The following is a 16,127-nucleotide window of genomic DNA, read 5'->3' on the forward strand; positions in this document are numbered from 1 at the left end:
AACAGTTGCAGCTGATAAGGGGAAAGCGCCACAGAAATGACAGCACAGTGATGGCAGGTCACACAAAGCCTCACTTCTCTGCTTTCACCTACACCTTAAGGCGATTGACAGCGTTGCTTCCTTCAGGAAGACCAGACATTCCCAGGCCCACCTGAGCCCCGTCCCCGGGGCCAGTGTCTTCAGGCAGGCATCACTGTTGCCCAAGAAGTGTCTGAAGTATGTACGTGAGAAATGCCTCAGCATCATTGGACTCAACTGTCAATGCGTTGAAGATAATTGGCAGGAAAGGTCTTACTTAATCCAAGTAAATCGATTCAATTAACAGGAAGTGGGCCCTTGCTAAAAATCACAAGCCTATGGAAAAACATTCCCGGTGGTGTTGGAGTTATCATGCATCATGGTAAAGGTTTGTGGGAATACATCCAAAGCGAAAACACACCAAGAGAAAACAGTGACAGAAGGCCTACAAGGGTGAACAGGTGCACGGCTTTGTGAGCTGTCCAATGACCAAAGACACTGAACATACAGTCCCATCAGCACAGCAGGCATTGCTCCTTCAACTTAGTTTAGCTGTGGGAAATTCTTTTTGATGACTTGGTTTGTTTCCTTTCATGTCGTTCTGTTTTCTAACTTGCTGTTACGCTTTTCGTTCCGTTTAAGGCATTCCCCTTTTTAAGAAGTGAAAGTATTGGCAAACAATGTTGTTTCTGAGTATAGTTTGGGCTATCTTCTTTATGAAAGATAATGACCATGTTTTATGTGTAGTAATCTCAAACATATTATAAATTAGAATGGTCAGATTTAGTAAGTTAGAATACAAGAACCAAATAAAGTTTCAGAAAAATCTGATCGATAATTGATGTAATCATATCTCAAAGTTGATTGTTAGCATTTTGGTCACTCCAAATTTAAATTTAACTGGTTTGTTTATTTTATCTGGTAACCTTATAATTGTATCTTGGATATGGTTTTGGTTAACGTGGCTTCTTTTGATTTATATGGAAGAAAGACAGACATACATATGCAGAGGCCTGCCACCCCCGGTTTCCTCCTCGTATGTCTGAAACCTGAAGTTATGCCAAAATGAAGCCAAAGAGCTTAGAATTCCATCTTGGTGTCCTTCATAAAAGTTAGTGCCCAGGGCCCGGCACGGTAGCCTAGAGGCTAAAGTCCTTTCCTTGCATGCGCAGAAATCCCATATGAGTGCTGGTTCAAATCCCAGCCATCCCGCCTCCCATCCAGCTCCCTTGCCTGTGGCCTGGGAAAGCAGTTGAGTGCGGCCCAAAGTGTTGGGATCCTGCACCTGCGTGGGAGACCCGAAAGAAGGTCCTGGTTCCTGGCTTCAGATCAGTGCAGCTCCGACCATTGCAATCACTTGGGGGAGTGAACCAGTGGATGGAAGATCTTCCTCTCTGTCTCTCCTCCTCTCTGTATATCCGCCTTTCCAATAAAAATAAATAAATCTTAAAAAATAAAAAAGAATGAGTACCCAGCTACTTGAACCTTCACTGTCATCTCTCAGGGTACACATGAGCAAAAGCTGGAATCAGAGGCCAAGCTGGGACCCGAATCCACACACTGGAGTATGGAACGTGGGCGTCCAGCCTGGGACCTTAACGGCCGAATGCTTGCCATGGTGTTGAGGTTTTTACTTTAGTTTATATGTTTTGTTTAAACTTTTCTTCTTAAACTCTGTTCTTTTTGTGTGTATATGGTTCAACTTAGGAATTACAATTGATGTCAGCTGGGATAGTTTTGCCACCTGGGAACCCTTGGCCACATCTGGAGACAGATTTGGTTGTCACAGCTTGAGGGAGGTGTTGGTTGAGTCGGCAAGACCAGGGATGCTGTTTAACATGCCACAGTGCACATGGAACTTCCAACAAAGACTGTCTCAGCTTCAAGTCTAAGACCTGCTGCCGTGAGCTTTTGGAAAGAGGGATTTATCTTCTTAAATATATCTATATTTAAAATGTGCCTACTCAATCAACCTCATCAATTCCATTGTTCAGATCATTTTTTACTGTTTTCATATTTGATTTTCTAAAGAAAGAAAATAATAGAGTGAAATCATGCCCTCTGTTTAACACAATTTATTGAGATCCTTCCTGTAGACCTGACTTTATTCCAAGTGCTGGGAATCCTCAGGGAAGAAAACAGCCGGGCATTCCTGACTCAGGGATGCTTGTAGTCCTAGGGTGGAGAAGAATCGGGAGACACAGTGCTTGCAAAGCAATGGGAAGTGTCATGAAGAAGACAAGCCGCGCAGGGGTAGGGTAGTGAGACGGTCATTCCTGACGTGTGACGTGAGAACAGAGGCCTGGGGGAGATGACAGAAATGTGGCATCTGTGCCAGGAGGAGGAAGCGGAAGTGCAAAGCCTCTGCTGGGGTTGGTGCTTGGTGCCTTCAAGAAAGAGGAGGAAGCCTACAGCGGACGAGGAGCAAAAGGTGATGTCACGGGATGGCGTCAGAGGGTTGCCGGTGCCAAGCTGGTGCCAAGGAGGCCATCATGGAATGGTGGCATTTGCTTGAGACAGGAAGGCCCCAGAGTGACATAAACTTCTGTAGTTTTTGGAAGCATCATCACGGTGCTGGTTCTGAGACTAGAACATGGGTGCCAAGGCTGAAGCAGAGAGATCAATTAGGAGGCCATGTGATGATCCAGGCCACCAAGCATGGCATCTAGACCAGGATGATTCCAGTGCAGACTCTGGGAACAAATGAGGGGCATGTTTAAGTGAGAGCCAGCAGAACTTGCTATAGTGCCAACTATGGATTCTGCGACAAAAGGAGGGAGCGATGAGCTCCAAGGTTTTGATCATAGGAAGTAGAAAGATGTCACCATTTAAGAAGTGAGGGTGCTATGTTGTGGAGATGCAGGCCGCCCTCTATAATGGCAACATCCCATACAGAACCCTGTCTGAGCCCCAGCTGCCCCAGTTAGGTTCTGGCAGCATGCTAATGCCCTTGGAACCACAGTGGGAGATGGCCCAAGTCTTGAACCCTGGAGACACAAATGGGACACTGAGATGGAGTTCCAGGCTTTGAGCTGGCTTTGGCCTAGGCCTGGCAACCATTTGGGGAAAGAGTCAGTGGATAGAAGATCTCTCTGCCTCTGGGGTTTTCCTTCTCACTCTGTGTAATGGCATCCGAGGCAGAGGTGTGCGGAGCTCCAAGGGAGGGGACCTCAGCACCCCATGAGGCAGCCCAGTGCATCGCTGTTGTCTTGGGAGTCAGTATGTTCTATGTTGGGTAGGAAAAATGAAATCAGTGTGCTGTGACCTTCCCCCATCTAGCTCTGATTCTCCTTGACTTCTGGTTACATTCCGAGTAGGTTCAATCTCTCGACCTTTGAGGCCAGCTCCGAGGTAGTAACAGGCCATCCTGTAAGCTAGAACTTTCTTCTTAATGCTCCGGAGTCAGTCCACAAGTCTTCTCATCAAGACGCACTTGGCTTTGTCACTGTTGCTCTTAATATGCGGGGAGGGCACAGTTCCCAAGCACATCAGCTGGGCCCCTGCATTGGCTGACGTGTTCCTTCCTCCTTGCTGAACCACACCTTTCCTAGGTCACTGCAAAGCCCTCCGCAGGGAAAGGCATGGCAACAAAGCACGTCGACTTGATGACGTCACCAGTGCCTTCAGTTCCGGTGGGGTCCTGAGGATTGCCCTGTGCAGTGACCTAATGAAAGGAAACGAGCTTTGTTGCTGCTGGAATGTTGTGTGCCCTGAGTAATTGCCCTTCCACCGTTGTCCCTCCCAAACAGCCAAGACAATCAGAACCCTTTGTGAAATTGTAGTTAGAAAGTTTGCTACAGTGGATTCCCAGCACCCTGGGGCCAGGGTAGTAGCACAGTGGGTTAAATGACGCAGGCATCCCACATGGAATTCCACTCTGGCTGTTCCATTTGTGATCCAGCCCTCTGTTCATGTGCCTGGGAAAGCAACAGATGTTGCCCCAAGTGCTTGAGGGATGGAGTTCCTGGTCCTGCCTTCGACCTGGCCCAGACATAACTTGTGCCTATTTGGGCTGTAACTAAGTGATAGCAAATCTCTCCCTGCCTTCAGAATGAATGAATAAATGAATCTTTAAAGCTAAGCATTCCCAGCACCGAGTAACTGGGTAACTCAGACGGAACACTACAGTCTCAGCAATGAGACTGCAAAGCTTCTGAGAAATTCCAGAACCAACCTGACCAGCATCTAACAAAGAGACGGTGTTTGAGGACTGACTCAACTTTGCCTCTTGGGCACAACAGTAACACAGACAATTCAAACTCGGCTTTCCTCGCTCCTAGTGCGCTGTTCCGTTAGGGCAACGGAACAAAGAGGAGAAAGGAGATTTGGGAGTGGGTTTTCCATGGACTTTGCTCTCACTGTGGGAAGTTTCAGGATTGGTCAGGGTCTTCCTTGCCACGATCCAAAGGACGCACATCTCTCCAGGCTGGGATGCAAGAGCCCTCCCCACTGCGTCAGTCCCCTGGAAATGAGCTGGCAGAGACAAGGGCACGGCAAGTGGCACCTCGCACCGGTGTCAGAAGGCCAAGCTTTTGATGTGAACTCCCCAGCCAGAGAAGCAGCATGCTGGGGGCATAGAGCTCACATCAAGGCACTAGCAGAGGGCTGTTGTTGACCAAAGGCATTCTAAGAGAATTCCTAATGATGAGGCCTTCTGAGGAACTGAGGAAGCTGGTGTGAGGGCAGGAAGAGTTGGAGTGTGGATGATCCTGCTGAGGAGACCGAGATCCAAGGTGTGACAACTGTGCCTGGAAAGATGGGGACACATGGGGACACAGGGGATGCAAGGCAAGGGAAGCAAGGCACAATTTATTGAACTCAACAGGGGGTATATATATATGTGTGTGTACATATGTGTATACACATACCCACGTTACCTGGGCAACCAGGGAAAGCCCCTCTAAGATAACCAAGTAACAATCACCATAGCAGCAAAGGAGTAAACATGCTTTTCAGGAATGGATTCTAACAATCAAACCCATCAACTGCGGAAGGGGATAAGATCGACTACAAACAACTCATGAGAAAGGAGGCACAGGGAGGTGCAGCTCCTTCCCAGCCATGCTTGGCCAGCAAGGCAGCCACCGTCCTACACAACAAGTCTGCTTCCTGCTAGCATTCTCGGTCTGCCCAGAGTGTATGAGTTCTGGGGTCCCCGGGCATCTGATGACCTGGTGCAAAGGCACACTGCCACAGAGGAGGGAAGGCAAGATGGGAGGATTTTCTGGTGAGCTTTCTAATGCCAGTCAACTTGCCAAGGCTGCCTTAAGCCACACGGTTTACTAAAGACTTATACCCTGACCTAAGTGTGACCAGCTTCCTTCCCTTTCTGCCCTCTGGCTTCTAAAGAGATAAGGCAGGGAGGCCTAAGCTCCTGTTTGTCTTCAGAGTGAAGGTCTAAGGATGGCAACTTGAATGGAAGTCAAGGAAAAAGTACCTCAAACGGGGAAGGTTTTGTTGTTGCCTGCTTTTCATGTATATCCAGATGTTAGTAAACCAGGGGAGTCGAAAGGGCCTGCAAATAATCAGAGGGAGTTTAGCTCAGCAACTGCAGGGTGTATGTGCAAGTATGACAACGTGGCCTTATTTCATGAGCGAGTGTCTTGGCAATGAATTCAGGGGCTTTTTCTTTATGTTTTAGAGCAACTTTGGGTTCAGAGAAAACTAGGATGGAAGGTACAGAGATTTTCTATATTCTGTTAAGTTTGATGTCTTTTTTTTTTAAGGTATATTTATTTTTTATTGGAATGTCAGACATACAGAGGAGAGACAGAAAGACCTTCCATCTGCTGTTTGGTTCACTCCCCAAGTGGCCACACAGCTGGAGCTGAGCCGATCCGAAGCCAGGAGCCAGGAGCTTCTTCTGCGTCTCTCACATGGGTGAGGGTCCCAGAACTCCCAGAAGCCAGGAATTCTGCTCTCCCGTGTGAATGACAAGGACTCAATCACTTGGCCCATCCTCCATGGCTTTCCTTGGCCTTTTGCAGGGAGCTGGATCAGAAGCAGTCGCTGGGACTCGCCAGGTCTCAGGTGGCGGGTTAACTCGCACGTAAAACCCTGCCAATTCTTTAGCAGTCTGTCGCCTCACATGTCTTCCTTAAAATATCTTCTCTTGGTCTGTGACTTGTCGTTTCACTCTGTTGACACTGTCTTACACCAGAAACTTTTAATTTAGACGGAGTCTAGCTTATCCATTCTTCCTTTCATGGACTGTTCCTTCATTATCACAGCTAAAATTATTGCCAACCCCAAGTTCACTTGCATTTTCTTATGTCTTATCATTTTGTATTTTACATTTGGCCCTGTGATTCAGTTTGAATTCTTTGTGTCTGAGATACCTTCTTGGATGTGGATGCCTGTCTGTTCCACTACTGTCTTTGCTACATTATGACCTTTTGTTCTTTTGTCAAAGGTCAGTGGCCTCTTGATGTCACTGCATTTTGGGCCTCTCTCTTCACCCATTCTCTTGCCAATATAAATATTTTTTTCATTACTGTGATTTTACAGTATGTCTTTAGGTCGGGCCATGCCTGCCCTCCTTCAATGTTGCATTGGCCATTGTTGGAATTTTGCCTTTTCATATAAACTCTAAGAGCTGTTTGTTGATACATAAAGTAACTTGCTAAGATATTGATTAGGATTGCACCAAATTGCTAGAGTCAATTGCAAAAAAAAAAAAAATAAAAGACCCATCAAATTCATATCTTGACAATACTGAATCTTCTATCCACGAATGTATGATATCTTACCATTTCTTTTCTTGTTTTCTTTCATCCGTTTTGTAGTTTCCCTCAAATAGACCTTATACATTTCATGTTAGACTTACCTAAGCTTTTCGTTTGGGGTGGGGCAGGATGGATCAATGTGAATATTGTTTTTAACTTCAAATTCTCTCTTGATTATTGCTTGTATGTGCATATATATGAAGCAACCAGCTCCTCTGTATTGACCTTGGATCAGGCAGCCTGACCTTTCTTTCCGGGTTGATAATGGAAGCACTGGGCTTACCTACCCTGCGTCTATCCGCTTGAGTTCCTGCCCAGCATCACAGTGCCCTCTGTTCTGGCTATTCCCCCTCTTGTTCTAGAAAAATCAGCATAGAGTGGAACCTGATTGCACTTAGGAATATTTTAAATGTTATATATTTGAAAGGTGGAGAGGGAGAAACATCTTCCATTCATTGGTTTGCTCCTTTTCAAAAGGCTGCAAGTGCCAGGCTTGGGGCAGACTGGGGCCAGGGCAAATGCGTGGCAAGAGCCAAGTGCTTGGGCCTGCACTGCCTTCCCCGGTGCATCAGTAGGGACCCAGATCCAAAACAGAGTGCCCGGGGCTCCAGCCAGCACTCCAATGAGATGACAACACTGCAGGTGGCAGTTAGACTCAGAACACTACAACACGGGCCCTGGGAGGCATTGTCTGTCCCATGGGGGGTCACTTTCCTTGGCCAGGCCAAAAGGGGTGTAAATGAGATGGGAAAAAAAAAAGTGACTAGAAAATCACTATTATAGAACCATTTCCTTTTGCCCCTCCTCCCAGTGAAAGAAACAATAGGCTGAGAAGCAGAGAAAACAAATTCTTTATTCGAATGATGTGGAAAAATATCCTATATGGGAACCTCTCTTTCCTGAGAAACCAAGGTTTGATCAAAAGAAGGATCTCCTTTGTCTGCAAATCCTGTGGGCGTGTTTGTTTGTTTGCTGCCATGGAAACGCAGTTGACTGCAGCAGATAATCCACGGTAGGGAAGAGACTGGGCAGTGTCCCCACGAGCCACAGGAAAAGAATTGTGATTGGTGCTGGCTATGGAAAACACTGAAATCTTTATACACTTATTCCTACTTTCCCCAAGAGAAGGGAGTTCATAGGTTTTAAGTTACTCCTTATTAACGGACAGACCAGGTCTTTTTTTTTTTTCAGGCATTATTTATTTTGAAAGTGAAAGCCGGGCCCGGCGCGGTGGCGCAAGTGGTTAAGGTCCTTGCCTAGCACGCCCAGGATCCCATACGGGCGCCAGTTCTATCCCGGCAGCCCCGCTTCCCTTCCAGCTCCCTGCTGTGGCCTGGGAAAGCAGTCGAGGACGGCCCAAAGCTTTGGGAACCTGCACCCACGTGGGAGACCCGGAAGAGGCTCCTGGCTTCGAATCGGCATAGTATCGACCGTTGCGCTCACTTGGGGAGTGAATCATCGGACGGAAGATCCTCTCTGTCTCTCCTCTCTGTATATCCGCCTTTCCAATAAAAACATAATAAAAATAAATCTTTAAAAGAAAAAAAGAAAGTGAGAGCCACAGAGAGAGGGCCAGGAGACAAAGAGAGCATGGGGTATCTTCCACCTGATCTCCTGTCTCCCCTCCCACACCCCCAACAGGTGCAATGGTCATGAGTCCCAGCCAGGTCACTGCACATGCGCAGCAGAGGCCCAGGCACCTGGGCCATCCTCTGCCTTCCCTCCCAGGTCGCTAGCAAGCAGCTGGATCTGAAGCACAGCAGACAGGACGTGAAGCAGTACCCATGTAGGATGCCGATACTGCAGGTGGCAGCCGAGCCCACTAAGTCACAACACCAGCCAGTAGGAACAAGGGTATGAGTATCCTCATGTATAAAACATGAACTCCCATGCACAAAGCCCCAGAACCCGTCAAATCTCCCAAAGACAGTCCAGTGGTTTTCAAAGCTAGGCCTTATGGAACTGATAGCAAGCAGCTGGTAAGCCTGGGGTTTCCATTTGATAGGAAACAGCGCGTATTATTAAAAAAAAAAGCCTCCCTATTTCAGAACTTGATTTTTTGAATAATTGTGTCTAAATCAGTTTCATAACAAGATCATCCTTCGACTCACAGAGACTCAGAGAAAAGAGGCCGTGTTCCGGGTAGATCATAGAAGTTCACTCCTGTGTCCGACAGAAGCACACGCGGCCCCATGATGATTCACAAACAGGAAATGATGTGTTTCGTGACTGAATGTAGCAGCTGGTTAACGCACAGAATACAGTGCCCCTACCCAGTGACTCAGCAACAACAGAATGATCCACAGCAGAACGGATGGGCTCCTTCCAGAGGCCACAGGTGCCTGCTAGGCCATCACTGCGGTGCTGTTTGCGGCTTGACTTCAAATGAGTTGAGGACATGCGTAGTGGGTTACTCTGCCACCTGCAGTGTTGGCGTCCCACTCAGGTGTTGGTTTCAGTTCCAACTATCCCACTTTTTAAAAAAGATTTATTTATTTTTATTGGAAAGACAGATATCTGAGAGAAGGAGAGTCAGAAACCAAGATCTTCCGTCTGCTGGTTCACTCCCCAAGCAGCCACAACACCCTGAGCTGCACCGATCCGAAGCCAGGAGCCAGAAGCTCCTTCCGGGTCTCCCACGCAGATGCAGGATCCCAAGGCTGCACGCCATCTTCTACTGCAGCTAGGATATGAACCAGCACCCACATGGGATCCCGGCGTGTGCAAGGTGACGAATTTAGCCACCAGGCTACTGCGCCAGGCTCTAACTATTCCACTTCTAACCCAGCTTCTGCTCATGCACTTGGGATAGCAGCAGAGGGTCGCCCAAGCACCCACCCATGAGGGAGACTCGGAGGGAGATCCTGGCTCCTGGCTGCAGCCTGGCCCAGCTTTGGCTGTTGTGGCCATTTGGGGAGTGAGCCAGTGGCTGGAACACCTTACTCTCCCACTCTTGCTTTAAAATTTTTTTTTTTTTTTTACATTATAAAAATCAAAGTGAGTTGAAGCAGAACCAAGGGAAGGACCCCAATTTCAGAGAATATTTATAAAACATTTCTTGATCTATGCAAGTGATATTTCTCATGCTGTCACGAATCAAAAGATGACAAGAACAAAATCTGCTAAATGAGAAGTCTTGATCCTATAAGTTGGAGATTCTTTTCTAAAGTTCCAGTTAAATAAATCCACTAGTAACACAAAACCATGATACAAAACTGTATAATATCATACAATATCTCTTCCTGGGGTTATATATGAATTACAGTTTTGTCAGGGTTTTGTGTTACTGGGAAGATTAAATATACATTTTTGTGTCGGTTTAGTAACAATTTTCACTGCTGTGGTATAAATGGTTGAACTGCTGCTGTAAATGCCAGCATCCCATAGGGGTACCAGTTTGAATTCTGGCTGCTGAACTTCCAGTCCAGCTCTGCTAATACTCCTGGGAAAGCAGCAGAAGATGGCTCAAGTTCCGGCCTTCTGCATTCAAGGCAGAGACTCAGATGAAGTTTGTGGCTCCTGCCTGCCCAGCCCTGGCTGTTGCGCCCATTTGCAGGAGTGAACCAATGCAACTATGCCTTTCAGATAAAGAAATTAAAAAAAAAAAAAAAAGCAATGGCAGAGGGTATTGGAGAGCCATTTTAGGCAGCAAGTCAGAGCCTGCTCTGGATGCTGGCAAACCATATTGGGGTGCTGGGGTTGGAGCCCCAGCCCCACTCTTTGAGTTTAGCTTCCTGTTACTGGGCACCTGCGAGGCAACAGTGACAGCTCACGGAGTTGTGTCTCTACTCCCCGTGTGGAAGACCTGGACTGAATTCTGGGCTCTTGGCTTCCACGCGGCCCAGCCCTGGCTAGCAAGGGCATTTGAGGATCTCTTTCAAATGAAAAGAAAAATGTGTTTAATGCAATGGTGGCAAGAAAAAAGTTCGATGATGCATTTTTAATAATTCTAGGAAGCATACGTAACACCCAATGACTTCATCTCTTTATTGCATATTGCTATTTAAAAAAAATGTACAGTCTCATAACACATAGAACATATTTTTTTTTTCTTGGTACTATAACAACCATCCTGCACCTATAGACTAGTGGTTCCAACTACTAATAATAAGATACAAGACATACAGGTAAGTTTACAAATTATAATGCTCTTTCTTTTTGGCATTAATTTAGAAAAAAAAAAATCTTTAAAATACACACCCAAGAGAGAAAAGTGGCTACTTATACCAGCACCAATCTAAAAAGTAGTGTTGTTTTTTTTTTCTTTTCCAACAATGGCACATAAATTACCTGCACACAATTTTTGGGGAAAGGAAACTAAAGGTGGGAAATAGCCAAGACGACATCCCAGGATGGCCGCGTGAGAATAAGAATGTTTAAAATGGGAAGAGGGACACGGACACAGAGCTGTTCCTTTAGGCAACTCTCCCTCCCCCTGTCTGCTCCTTAAACCTCAAGACCAAGCCCTCTTCAGAACAGACTTGCAAAGTTGAGCCAGATCAAACTTCTCTTGATAGAAACAGGAAAGAATATACATAGAGGCACTTAAGGGACAGCCGGAGCCATCGTCCTGTCCCGTTCCCTCTCGTCTCCAAGCCTTCGGAGTCACGGTTCCTCTCGCGCATCTATTCAGGTGCACCTGCAGACACCGGTCAGCCGGGGAGCAGGAGAGGGCACCTCTGCTTTGCGCTTGCGACTTTTTATTTGCAAGAGTCGTTTACTCTCATATATGCAGACAGTTGGGAAGTTTGCAATGAGGAAAAAAAAAATCATTTAAAACGACAGCTTTTGACAACTCTGAGAGCACTCTTTCACAGCTTTCACACAGCACAGGTGCCAGCTGCACTGAGCATTAGACTTTCTACAAATTATTTTGAATATAGGATTCCTGTACAGTGTGCACATTGCTATTCCATTCTTTCCCTAGCATCCCCGTCAGAAGACACGTCCCCTGGGGACAACCTTCTCTTCGCCGCAGCCCTGCTATGCCTGGTACACAGCAGGTGCTTAATACAGACTTACGAATGGACTGGAAAACTCCATGTTTACCAAGTCACTAATATTCTAGTGCAACCGGACAAACGACTCCTTCCACAGGAAACTAAACCACAATGGGATTGATGGAAAGAAGAGCGGGCCCCCTCCCCCACTACAAATAAATAAAGCAGAACAGAAAAAGAAAGAAAACAAAACCCCAAAGTATCAAAAAAAAAAAAAAGTAACAGTCCTCTTTCTATGGCATATAATTTAAGGATAGTAAGAGTTGGAAGCTTAACGGTAAAAGCACTGACATCGTATTTTCTGATGCTCATTGTTTTTTGATTTTTTTTTTTTCTCCCTGAGAGCTTTATTTTTTTGGACTGGAATTTTTTTACAGGTAGCTTTATTGACACACACAACTTAAAAGGACAACATGTAAACAAGAAACCACTTCAAACATACTTAGAGATAAATAGAGCTGGGCATCTCTGCCGATGCTGTGCATCCGAGAGGTGTCGCTTAGTTCACGTCTGTATTTACAGGAGCTGTGGTTGGTACTAAAAACAGAAGCTAGAAAATACCCAAAAAAAGGCACCCCTTAAAAATGTGATAATCTTATTACCTTCAGAGAATTCCTCCAAGTCTTGGGTGGGAAATTGCTTTTAGGATGAACTGATGTATCTCTTTTGTTATAATAAGCACATTCTGTCACCCTTGTTCCAAGGGTATGGATTGCATTGTGATAAATAATTTTATTCTTTTTTTTTGTTGTTAAAAAGCAATTTAAAGAATTCATCAAGAGCACTTGGCAGAAAACTCAATGAAGTTGGGGTGGGGGGAAATGAATGTTCAACTTCAAATACATAAAATAATTCTGATATTCTACATAATTGGAATTGTGTGCAAGGCGTCCTTGATAGGCATTGTCACAACCACTATCAGAAACGCTAATGTCATCCGTCTCACTGCCACTAACACACTGTTAACTACCGAAAAGGTTTTAAGTCATATTTTTCCAACTCCAGTACCATCCATGAAAATAATTTGAAACTATACCAAGCCTGAAAACCATGAGATACTCTGTAAGCCTTTTTTTTTTCTTTTCTTTTCTTTTCTTTTCTTTTCTTTTCTTTTCTTTTCTTTTCTTCTTCCTTGTTTTTGTGAAATACCAGGGAATGTCTGTCATCTCATTTAGGAGACAGTATTGTGCTTCTGAAAAGTTATGGTGGTCAAGGCAAGGAGGTCAGCCACTCGACACAAAGGCATCATCACAAAGGGCTCCGAACACATACACGAACAAGGACAGGTCCCCAGACGGCACTCTGGCTTCTATGTACATTTTAAATACACATATGTACACAGGTTTACATACATACACATCCACTCACAGATGAAGAAATTGCCATTGTTCGGACAGCAAGGCCGTGTGATGAAACGTCCTCGCCATTTCCAAGGGCCGCCAACGAGCATTCTAAAACAAAAAAAAAAGTGTTCAAAGGAAACTCAGAAGTTCAGTTTCGTGACCGGTCTTTCTCGGCTGCCGTCAGTCATCTGGCTGGTGAAGCGCTTGCGATTCCGTTTCAGTTTGGAGAGGTCTTTGTCGAACACTTCTCCCGAGCGCAGGGCCGAGACCAGGTCATCAAACTCCCCGCCCTCTTCGCTGTTTTCTTTTGCTTTCCTCATTTTCCGTTCTCGTTCACGTTGTTCTTTGAGCTGTAAAGAGAAGGAAACCTCTTTTGTTCGTTTTTCATTGGAGATGAAGTGTGTAAGGTGGAGAGGAGCTTCGCTCAGCTCCTGCATGGCTGTGGACCCAGCAGGAAAGCGGGCGACAACCCAAAGTGAGCACTTCTCTGTGGCTCGACCCTTCCCAACCAGCTTCACATCCTGGACACGGGAAAAATGGAGGCAACAGGTGTGTCCTCACCGGAAGGAGCGTTATCATGATTAAACAGATGTTAAAGATTGGTTGTATTGATGGCACAGAGATATTAAAGCACGTGGCTGCCAGAATTCTTTCCTTACATAAAACCTTGGCCTGTGCACGCCCGAACGTCTCCGTAACCCCAGATAACACACATCCATCAGAGGAAATGGAGGTGATTCAGGTAAACCAAAATGGGGGCAAAGACAGAATCATCAGAGTTTATTCCATCATGAACACTTTCTATATTAATACCTGCTTTACAAATCAAAGATAAAGCAGATTTCCCACACAGGGTACCAGCTCATGCACCAGGTGCCCCACTGCTGACCCAGCTCCCTGCTAACGTGCCCGGGTGATCAGTGGAGGATGGTTCAGGAGCTTGGCTCCGACTTGGCGTTAGCTTGGCTCAGCTCTGGCTGTCACGGCCACCTGGGCAGTGGACCATTCTCCGTCTCTCTAACTTTCTCTCTCTCCCCCTTTAGCCCTACCTTTCAAAAAAGTAAATACATTTCTAGAAATACATAAATTAAAAATTTTAAAGGATCTACATGTGTTAAGTTTTTCTGAATCATTTGTCTTTTTTAGAAAAAATTTTACTTCTTCTGATTTTATGATACAGTTCCATAGGCCCTGGGATTTCCCTCACCCCCTGTCCAAGCCCCCCCAAGACGAAATCAATGAACAACGCACTGCTAAAATGACAGGACCAAATTATCACTCATTCATATTAGCCCCGGATGTAAATAGCTTAAACTCCTCAATCAAACATCATAGATTAGTAGACTGGATTCAAATAACAAAACCCATCTATCTGTTGCCACCAGGAGGCATATCTCACCAACAAAGATCAGCGGATACTATACCTCATGGCTTTTGAATCATCAGTGTTTAAAGATGTCTTTTAAAACCTCATCAACTCTCTATTCTGTAGCTATTACACCATGTAGAACATATCATGACATTTAGGTTGTTCCCACTAGGAGCACGTAAGAGTGGTTGCTCTCCCTCGTGTAAATGTATGACAATTTAGAATGATTCCTAAGAAATGGAACTTCCAAATCCAAAGATGTGGTTATATTTTGTTAAGGCTTTTTAAACCTTCGTTATCAAATCATCCAAAAGACAGCTGAGACCAACGTCATCCGCAGCGACATTCTGGACAGTGCCGTGATGACACCGTTCTTGCTAGGACATAAAACAAACCTAGAGCAGGCACTTCGCACAGCGGTGACGCCACCAACGAGCACGTGTGAGCTGTGGATGAGGGTGGCTCTGCTCCCACACCCAGCTTCCTGTGAACCCACGCCCAGGGAAGGGCTGGGACCAGGCTCAGGCAAGTTGGGTTCCTACAACCTCAAAAGAGCCCTAGACTGCCTCTCCTCGCTTTAGCCTCAGATCCCACCCAGCTGTCAAGGACTCAGTGAGTTGGAACATCTCTCCGTGTCTGTCATCTCTCTGCTTCACAAAAAATCAACAGCAACAGCAAGACCCCAAACGAATGGAAAAGGAGAACCCAAACCGGACGAACTCTTACCTGAGCTTCTAAGCGAGCCCGGCGTTCTTCCTCCTCTTTCTTCCTTCTCATGTTTTCATTTTCTTGTTTGGCTTCTGACACAGCTTGAAGAAACTGATCGAAAATGCCAAAGAACTCATCTGGCTGTATTTTGCCAGCCTCTTCCCCAAAGTGCTTCACCGCTTTGGTGAACTGGAAAAGAACGTTTAAGGACTTGAGCGTTCTATTCAAATTGAATCAAATATAAGTTGATAGAGTCTCATGAGCCTATGCTTATCTCCAATCATGCTGAACGCAACTATTAATTATTTCTACAGTCAAAATATTTTAGGACTTCTCAACTGTGAGCCATTTATTCCTGTACACCTTATTTCAGTTGCACACCTATGATTACCTCCTATAATTCTTATGAACTATACAACAGTAAAAGTAAGAAAGCAAAATATTGTCGGCTGAACATCTAAGACACAAAAGTAATAGCCAATGCAGTATGGGTAGGGAACACTGCATTTTTAACTCTTAAGTCCTTTAATATCATTTATTGGCACCATATGGTTAATAATGACAGCAAATGACCCAGGACTTCTTAGCTGCTTTTGCTAATGGTAAATATTGTTCTACTGTTAGGTTATTTCCTGGGTCTCAACGAAAAAGCATTAACTGGTTATGGATTCATTAAGGAAATCCGTATTTCTGACCAATACAACTTTTACTTCAAACCCTGTTGTCAAACTCTTCCTAAAGCTGTTCATCTGTTTAAAATAGACAAAAAATAAAATATCAAGGAAAAAATTTAAAAGATTAAATGAATAAGGGTATATCCAGTGATTTTCATCAATACTAGAGATACTAGATGGAGTATGCTTTATTTATTTATTTTTAAAAGATTTATTTATTTTCATTGCCAAGTCAGATATACAGAGAGGAGGAGAGATAGAGAGGAAGATCTTCCATCCGATGATCCACT

The 16,127-nt window shown here is 45.2% G+C and overlaps 1 protein-coding gene across 2 annotated transcripts in view; it reads right to left on the bottom strand.

Moving 5' to 3' along the window:
• Window positions 1-12,849: 12,849 nt before the first annotated feature.
• Window positions 12,850-16,127, bottom strand: part of DAAM1 (dishevelled associated activator of morphogenesis 1) — a 166,444-nt gene continuing 163,166 nt past the window's right edge. For both annotated transcript variants that reach the window (XM_040975498.1, XM_040975497.1), the window contains 2 exons: window positions 15,182-15,352; window positions 12,850-13,436 (listed from right to left, as the gene is read on the bottom strand). In XM_040975498.1, the coding sequence (XP_040831432.1) occupies window positions 13,227-13,436; window positions 15,182-15,352 (381 nt within the window). In that variant the 3' untranslated portion in view covers window positions 12,850-13,226. The remainder of the gene's footprint in view (window positions 13,437-15,181; window positions 15,353-16,127) is intronic.

The sequence above is a fragment of the Ochotona curzoniae genome, unplaced genomic scaffold (assembly GCF_017591425.1).
Source record: "Ochotona curzoniae isolate NIBS_2020 unplaced genomic scaffold, NIBS_Ocur_1.0 contig_2688, whole genome shotgun sequence".
In the NCBI taxonomy this organism is placed as follows: Eukaryota; Metazoa; Chordata; class Mammalia; order Lagomorpha; family Ochotonidae; genus Ochotona; species Ochotona curzoniae.